Genomic DNA, 9261 nt, shown 5'->3' on the forward strand with positions numbered 1-9261 from the left:
ACCAGTAGTTGTGCACGCGGGAGTCCATATGACGTCAGAGAGACAGGCGAGTTAAAAGCAGAGAGCGCATCAGGAGTGGCATGGTTGGTTTGTGGATGATAGATCACAACATCACTACCGCTTTGGACTGCAAATGATGCGTTTCACCGCGTCAGATTGACTGGACAGTAAACATATTTATTAATTCAGCGAGTCACCAACTGTCAACCGACTTGGACACCTAAGCCATCCCCCAAAAAACATCCCAAGGGAGAATTGCTCTATAGCTGATATTTCTTTAATACCTCAATAGAAGAGCCGAAAAACAGCTGAAGCAGACTGTTCATTACAAACCTAATATTGGGTGCCGGCACTTTACCCGGGGTGAAAAGCAGTGCGTTTCGGTGTTGGTTTGATTTGGTCAAAGTTACCTTTATTCACAGATCTAGGACAAACCTCTCCAGATCCCACATTCGGAGGGGAATTGCAAAAGTGACCTTAGATCAACGTCTAGGAGCTACTTAATCCTGATGCACGGATGAGTGACAGTTGGACATTGTGCTCGTGCTCGATCCTTTGAAGTTTGCCGACATTCACTGATGTTTGATATCATGGCTTACCCGCAGCTAGGATACCCCTACTCACCTACACACCAGGTAAGGCGTCTCTCACTAGAAGAAACATCACAAGTGTGGTGAAGGAAAACATTCTTTGTTTCTGTTACTATAGTGTCTTCGGTTTTGCACATAAATCCTGTAGCCCAACTTTTTGTTTGCTTGACAAAATAACTAATTTATATAGCCCTTTTCGTTTTGTGCTCACGCATTGCATATTGGTTATATTCTTCCTGAAGAATCTATTCTTGTATTCGCGCCAGTTCCTCATGAGCACGAGCTCTCTGGCCAACTGCCTCGAGCCTGGTGGAAGGTCTCTCCTGGACTCCGGTGTGATGCCTCCCTCTCCCCAGCCTCTCCGGTGCCCGGTGTACGAGAGCAGACTGCTCGGCTCCCCGGGCCAAGAGCTACCAACACCGGCTATAGGTCTGGGTGTGTACGGAGCTGCCTATGGAAAGAGCCAGGGGTACTATGGCACCTGCGGAGGCGACGCAACAGCTTTATATGCCAGGGTAGGTACTTTTCTATATTGAATTTCGTTTATATATATATATATATTTCTTATTGTTTCAATTAATTCGTCATGTCAGCGAAAATTAAAAGGACAGACATTTGCCCAATTCGTACGTACTGGACTGATCCATATCTGTGGTGGGCAACGTAGCCTAAACAAAACTATGTTTGACAGTCAGATTTCGAAAGGTTTTCTTAAGTTTTCTCAATCACAATGAAATAATAATGAATAATAAAATATTTTGATTTCATATTTGCAGGGAACATTGGACTCCAAAGATGGAGCGGCTGCGCATGTGAGGGCCTCTCAAACCCCTGCTTACTATCCGTACGATTACGCATTTGGACAGTATCCATATGACCGATATGGGTATGTCTACTAAACATGTTATCTGTTTCTAAATAACTTGTAATTCTGTTAGAAAACATTTCAATTGTATCTAAACGTGAGAAATAGTGATAACGCATGCGTAATTGTGGCATAAAATAGTTCCATTTACGAACGCATATCTCCTGCACAATGTAATAAGTCAAACCCCTTATAGTTCCAAGTAAAAAGTAAAATATTTGAAAACTCCAGCACATCTTAGATCCAATAAACATAGGATTGAAAATAAAATATTTGGAAGAGTTTCTCTTTCAAATAAACTCCTATTCTGACACCCCTCCCCTCTCCTCCCTTCTCCCAGGTATGGGTCATCAGTGGACAGTGCAGCTGCCCGGAGGAAGAACGCTACGAGGGAGACCACCAGCACGCTGAAGGCCTGGTTGCAGGAGCACCAGAAGAACCCGTACCCCACCAAGGGAGAGAAGATCATGCTGGCCATCATCACCAAGATGACACTCACACAGGTAACAACTGGCTCAGTGTTTGGAGACGGAATATGTTAGTTGGAGCTCTACTGAACTTATTGTTGTGTTCCAGTACATGTCTGATCGAAGAGCACTATGTACTGGTTAATCACAGTGCTCTTCACTTTTTAAGGAGCACTACACTGTAAAGGGGTTGCAGTGACTTTGACAGTAACTTACAAGCAGCTCAGTGGCAAGTAAAATGATATATTTCATATTATAAACAGGGTGGTTCGAGCCCTGAATGCTGATTGGCTGAAAGCCGTGTTATATCAGACCGTATCCATGGGTATGACAAAAAATATATATAATAGTTCTAATTACGTTGGTAACCAGTTTATAATAGCAATAAGGCACCTCGGGGGTTTGTGGTATATGGCCAATATACCATGGCTAATGGCTGTATCCAGGCACTCCGAATTGTGTTTTGTCTAAGAACAGCCATTAGCCATGATATATTAGTCATATACCACACTCATTCGGGTCTTATTGCTTAAAAACAGTACTCCAGGGGTAGACAACCCTGCTCCTGGAGTGCCACAGGTACAACTAGGCACCATACCCGGCCAACTGAGCTAATTGATCTGTTCAGTGATAGACTAAATTCCACACAACTGGTCTTCCAGGTCAGTTAAATCAAAAATATGAAGTACATATACGAGTTACGAGTTAAATTGGTACAGCATTCCTACTCACAGGTGCAAACAGAGCCACCGGAAAACGTGTGGCGAGACAGCATTTCCCCCAGTACTTTATAATCTGGTGTGGCCATTTTCAAAGCAGCAGTACCGACAGGGCCAGTAACTTCTCAGCGCATTTTTGAATTCCAGTTCAACATTTACCTGCTCTGTCGCTGCCTACCATTGAAAACCATTGAAGACTACACTCAGAAAAGTCGTGCTATTTGTATTTGTGCAATATAATTGGCCGTACAGTCAAGCACCACTACGCTCGCGCAAGTCACAACTTCTCGAGCACTACAGAAGTTGATAGCTAAATTCGAACAGCACGTACGAATTGTCCTCAAGTAAAAATAAGCGCCCATCGATCTACTTGCTGAGCTTATTTATTTTAGTGAAAGTAATTTACAAAAGTAAACCTTCAATAGTGAACACACTAGCAATATGCTGGCTACTACTGATCGTCTGCAAAGAGTAAGCTACAAAATACACTTTAGCGTTCCTCTTTCCTGGCCTACTGTAGCCAGTTAGATATCTCTTTTGGAACGCAATTGTCTAAAAGGGGCCGCATCATATTTTGAGATGTAAAAAAAAATTCTCAAAATAACATACTTTAGAAACAAAAATTAATGCAATTATTACAACGTAATGAGTTACATTTCTAAATTATATTAAACAGCTTTTTAATACATATCATACTAACCAAATATAGGCTATTAATAGCTGCATATAGAGAGAAAGCATGCAAACCTAGGACCTGTGTGACCCCAATGCATTTAAAAAATTACACCATGTCCGGGCCAGTAGAGATTCTGTTTGGGCCAGTAGATTTTGAGCCATGTTAACATTGGACCCTGTCATAGCCTACAAATAGGACCCAGAGTTTTACCTGACCAGGTCATGATATCAGTACAAACTCCAGGCCCAGCAAAGACATGTACGAATTTTGCCTCATCACTTTTGAACCTGTGTTGCAGCCTCTGGGTGCAACAAATATAGTCTCTTACAAGGCGCACCTCAAAATATGTTAATGAGACAGAAACAACAATGCCATGCACCCGCTAGTGGTAAAAACATTATTGGAGCTCCAAAGATATGGTACGGTACTGTATTCTGTGGGATGGAATTTCAGTACCATTCGAAATACAGTAAGTATTTCCCCACCCACAACATTTTTCCACAATGCACCATCATTTACAATATGCTAGAGTATTTTACTGATGATAATACCCCAAATTACCGTATAAATTACAGTTTTCCGTTACAGTGTCAGCACTGGATAATCACAGATAAAGATTACATCCCACAGAAATTTCTTCTGCTTTGTCCTAAAAACAATTACAAACACAGGCTGGAGAGGTTGGAGCAGAGGGCAGCCATACTGCAGTGCCCCTGAAGCAGTTTTAGGGGTTAAGTGCCTTGCTCAAGGCCACAAAGGCCAGCTTGGGAATTAATCAAATATGCAATAATTTCTTAATGTGTTTCTTCATTCAGGTGTCCACGTGGTTTGCCAATGCACGGCGGAGGCTGAAGAAGGAGAACAAAGTCACATGGTCACCACGAGCCAATAAGAGCTCTGACGAGAGGGGCTGTGAGGATGACAGCGACAGTGCAGAGGGATCACAAGAGGAAGAGCCAATCAAAAGCGAGATAGATGTTGATGGTGAGTGCATGCGTACCATAGATTTATATCATTAACTAAAAGAAGCAATTAAAATGGCGTCTATTAATTTAGATGGAAGTTGCTTTCTATCAGGCTGTAAAGTTTATGATTGTTAAAACATCTATGTATTTTTTGGTTGTAGATTCTGTAACAGGTAGGTGTGTGGACCTACAACAGAGTGATCTGGAGGACTTTGATCTGCTGGAGTCAGATGGTTCTGACTGCGACCCTAAACACCGGTTTCACACCAAGGACACCCCAGTACACACACCACCGGACCACCGCCACCACCCCAAAGACCCTTCTACCAGCCCACTCAGACATACCCCAGACACATCCCGACATGGGAACGAGCGGTTGTCACTGTCAGCAGACTGCCCCAAACACACACCAGAGCACGAACGAACAACCAACTCATTCTACACTCAACAGGACCTGCAAAGTACAGAGAGCAGCAAACCTAAAATCTGGTCCATCGCACAAACTGCTGCTATCCAACCTGAATTCCCTGCATGCATGCACACAGCCACCCCCAGCGAGTCTCTCTCCCCAGGGGGGTATCCAACTGAAGTACCCCACCTGAAGGTGGGGGCGGCTAGGCAGCAGGACTCGCCGGTGACTACCCTCAGAGATTGGGTGGACGGGGTCTTCCACGACCCACTGTTCAGACAGAGTTCCTTTAACCCTGTGTTGTCCAAGCCAGCCATGGACAGGGCATGGATTGGGTTAAATAGACAGGTGATGGAAGGCAGAACTCTGGGACAACGTTCTGTTGAACATGTTACCTCGTCTTTGCAGAATGTATAGACTTCTTTACAGAGACTTACAGAGACTTACAGATACTTACAGAGACTTACAGAGACTTACAGAGACTTACAGAGACTGCTGTAGAAAGGTATATGAACTCCCTGTGATGGCACATGCTTCCATGCCTTTTTTTGTTTTAGAAAAGTGTCAGTACATCGACGTAGGCTACATCAGTGTCAGTAAATAAGTTCTGCATAAACTTAAAATTCTTAGTACTTTCAGTTTAAAACACAGATGTAAATGAGTGGAAAAGAGGGATTCAATCCCTTTGGACATAGAAAAGCAATGTAGTAACCTACTCATTCTCCAGGTAAAATGAACCCCTCAACAGATTAGAAAGTGCTGGATGGTTTGATCACAAAAACACTGAAAATATGTAGTTTTATGATGTTGGAGTATCACGTTAGTCGTTTATTGGAACTTTGGTATTTCTACAGCACCGTGGGAATACCTTCGGGGGAGTAGCCTACTGGCCTACACCGTTTACAGACCTTTTATAATAACCAGATGCATGAGAGCACCATTTTTTCTCTTAAACGAAATAAAGCATAATATATGTTTTGCTTATGATCACATCTGATATAACTATTTCACACGTGTATACATGTTCTTGCACTAAAGTCCGATTGCAGTTGTTGAGTCACTGAAATAAACAATCGTTTTTTGCAGAATGATGTTCTCTCTGATGCGTCTGTTTGCTCGTTGCGTTCGCTCTCCATGGTGCTGAAATTGTGTCGCTAAATCATGAAAATATATCATAGCCCACAAATGAAATATAAATAGGTTTATTTAACATTTTTTATTGAACTTAAAATTTCCTCCAAGACTGAATATTTTGCACACATAGTTAGTTCCTCAATGAATGCACATTGGAGATCGAGATATACTGTAGTAGGCTATTTTTCCCTCAGTTTGTGTGTGTGTGTATGTTTGTAAAAGGGGGCAAGCTGGGCATCCTTGAGCCGTGACTAATTCCAACACACAGAGGACAGGGCTGCTAAATTGTTAAATCGATGCCACTTCCACAGCGGGCCCAGATATAGCAGCAATCAGCGATGCGTCTCTTTTCATTAGSCGGCTTTTGACTGCATCAACCTGGGACCATGAGCTGCGCATCCACCGCTCTCTAAACGGGTCACTCCATTATAGAATATACTCCATTAGCGAGGAGTTGAGCTGCCTAACACACTTCTTAATCTAATAGCTTTATCTCCACTGACTTCATGCAATATCTCTTCTGATTTGCCAGCTGAAGGGTTAGGAGTAGCCTAGGTCTGACATTGTAAGAAGACCCATGACATGATGCCGTTCAACCCGAGGGTTGAGGGAGACTTTTCAAAATGTTAAGGCTAGAATAATAAGTGGCATGAGAGGGATCGAATGGATGGATACTATTGATACAAATGAGGTACAATTCGATCTGGTAAACATCTTTAAAATATATATATATATATTCAGTAAAGGCCTACATCATGGACTTATTTTGGTCTTTGAATCACCACACCCATCATATCACTATATCTGTATAAGATGCTTAATGTCGTTGCATCAAAGACAATTTAGTAAAATATAACATTATAGGCCTACTGGAATAGTTCTCACCCTCTCTTCAACTCAAATCCTACAATATCCCAAAAACCTTCAGTTGTCAAGAACAATAAATTATTCAACATAACTTCACGAATTTGAGGCTTTATAAAATGTTCCATAAACACTTTCTAAATAAGAGTTAAAGAACAATTAAGCGGTAGGGTCCGGGATGAATAAACTACTTTTCCCTCTCTTCTTTTCTCCTGCGTTTTCGGTTTAGGAAAGATAATAAAGTATTCAACAGAACAGAGCCGAGATCTTCCGAGGCCTTGTATGGAATTAACCATTTCAGTCTAAATAATTCAAGACGAATTCAACCGAGAATTCCATTCTTTTTCTGCTTCATAAATAAATTAGATTTAAGATGATAAATAATGACATCTGGCTCTTCCTGTAAAGTTTACTTTCTTTCTTCAGCACAATGAATGTAGACATAGTATATCGAACAAGCCTATAGTCTTATTTACATAGAGCTAGCTAAGGATTATAAAGCGGTACAATGAACAATCTCTGAAATAATGGTCTACACACACAAAAACATCATGTTTCTAAATAGTACCAGATTGAGGTTATTTGGCTTGTAACCATAGCAGAACCCTTTTGATGTAATTTAAAATCCTTTTTTGAAGGTTCAATAAAGAACCATGCTCATAAGGTTCTACCTGGAACCTGTATGGTGCTATAAAGAACCCTAAGGTTCTATAAAAAAAATAACAATTAAAAAATGATCTAAATAGCACCAAAAAAGGGTTCCACTATGGTTACAACCCTTTATGTGGATGTATAGAATCTTTTTTGATGGTTCTTTATATAACCTTTATGGAGAATGGTTCTATAAAGAACCTTTCTCAATCTGAAAGGTTCTTTTAATATCCCTTTGAATAACCATACAGGGTTCTTTACTCTGGTTGGGGATATTGTTAAATTCCATAGCTGCTATTATTGCGTTAATTGACAAGTTGAATCAAGTGAGCTACCTCTGGATCAGCTGGGGGACCCTGAGAAGAGAATTGAGAACCACTGACTGATTTAGTCAACTGTTCTCAGTTGACACAAGGCCATAGCCTACATGAGTCTTTCACAAGACACGTCACTGGCCACAGTCATATATAATATGTAATGGCATACAGTGCTTTCAGAAAGTATTCACTTAATCCACATTTTGTTGTGTTACAGCCTGAATTCAAAATTGATAAAATATTTTTTTTCTCGCCCATATAAACACAATACCCCATAATGACAAAGTGAAAACATGTTTTTAGAGATTTTTGCAAATGTATAAAAAACTAAATGCAGAAACATCCTATTTACATAAGTACTCACACCCTTGAGTCAAAACTTTGTAGAAGCACCTTTGGCAGCGATTACAGCTGTGAGTCTTTCTCGGTAAGTCTCTAAGAGCTTTGCACACCTGGGTTGTACAATTTTTGCACATTTGCACATTATTCTTTTCAATTCTTCAAGCTCTATCAAGTTGATTGTTAAGCATTGCTAGAGAGCCATTTTCAAGTCTTGCCATAGATTTTCAAGCTGATTTGATTCAAAACTGTAACTAGGCCACTCAGGAACATTCAATGTCGTCTTGGTAAGCAACTCCATTGTATATTTGGCCTTGTGTTTTAGGTTATTGTACTGCTGAAAGGTGAATTTGTCTCCCAGTGTCTGTTGGTAAGCAGACTGAACCAAGTTTTCCCCTAGGATTTTGCCTGTGCTTAGCTCTATTCCGTTTCTTTTTATCCTAAATAAAACTCCCTAGTCCTCGCCAATAACAAGCATACCCATAACATGATGCAGCCACCACCATGCTTGAAAATATGAAGAGTGGTAGTCAGTGATGTGTTGTGTTGTGTTTGCCCCAAACATAACGCTTTGTATTCAGGACATATTATGTACAGGCTTCCTTCTTATCACTCTGTCATTTAGGTTAGTAATGTGGCAGAACTACAATGTTGTTGATCCATCCTCAGTTTTCTCCTGTCACAGCCATTAAACTCTAACTGTTTTATAGTCACCATTGGCCTCATGGTGAAATCCCTGAGCTGTTTCCTTCCTCTCCGGCAAGCTGAGTGTGGAAGGACGCCTGTAACTTTGTAGTGACTGTGTGCATTGATCTAAAGTGTAGTTAATAAATTCACCATGCTCAAGGCAATTTTCAATGTCTGTTTTTTTTTACCCATCTATGAATAGGTGCCCTTCTTTGCGAGGCTTTGGAAAATGTCCCTGGTCTTTGTGAGTGAATCTGTGTTTGAAATTCACTGTTCGACTGAGGGACCTTAAAGCTAATTGTATTCTTTCATTTTTTATTAATATCTAAACATTTTAGAAAAACTTAATTCCACTTTAGACATTATGGGGTATTGTGTGCGGCCAGTGACACAAAATCTGAATTGAATCCATTTTAAATTCAGGCTGTAACACAACAAGGTGTGGAAAAAGTCAAGGGGCGTGAATACTTTCTGATGGTGCTGATAACACAACACATTGGATATACTCACTCATAGTTGTACAAAAGAGCTATGAGAAAACCACGCCACAAAATATTCTAATGAGCTGCCTACCCTAT

At 40.8% G+C, this 9261-nt stretch overlaps 1 protein-coding gene across 1 annotated transcript; it reads left to right on the plus strand.

Annotated features, from left to right (window-relative positions):
- The first annotated feature begins 269 nt into the window (after positions 1-269).
- Positions 270-5742, plus strand: LOC111954888 (iroquois-class homeodomain protein irx-4-B-like). Its single transcript, XM_023974801.2, has 6 exons — positions 270-635; positions 857-1105; positions 1367-1476; positions 1796-1958; positions 4133-4301; positions 4444-5742. Exons 1-6 carry the CDS (start codon positions 579-581, stop codon positions 5106-5108), a joined length of 1413 nt encoding a protein of 470 aa, XP_023830569.1. The 5' UTR covers positions 270-578; the 3' UTR covers positions 5109-5742.
- Positions 5743-9261: the final 3519 nt, after the last annotated feature.

This window comes from Salvelinus sp. IW2-2015, linkage group LG30 (assembly GCF_002910315.2).
Source record: "Salvelinus sp. IW2-2015 linkage group LG30, ASM291031v2, whole genome shotgun sequence".
NCBI classification, from domain to species: domain Eukaryota; kingdom Metazoa; phylum Chordata; class Actinopteri; order Salmoniformes; family Salmonidae; genus Salvelinus; species Salvelinus sp. IW2-2015.

Excerpts from the sequence above, each read along its gene's own strand:
- LOC111954888 (XM_023974801.2), top strand. The coding sequence starts at position 579 with ATGTTTGATATCATGGCTTACCCGCAGCTAGGATACCCCTACTCACCT. Across the intron at positions 1,477-1,795 it reads TATCCATATGACCGATATGG|GTATGGGTCATCAGTGGACA; the intron begins GTATGTCTACTA and ends CCCTTCTCCCAG. Across the intron at positions 4,302-4,443 it reads AAGCGAGATAGATGTTGATG|ATTCTGTAACAGGTAGGTGT; the intron begins GTGAGTGCATGC and ends TTTTGGTTGTAG.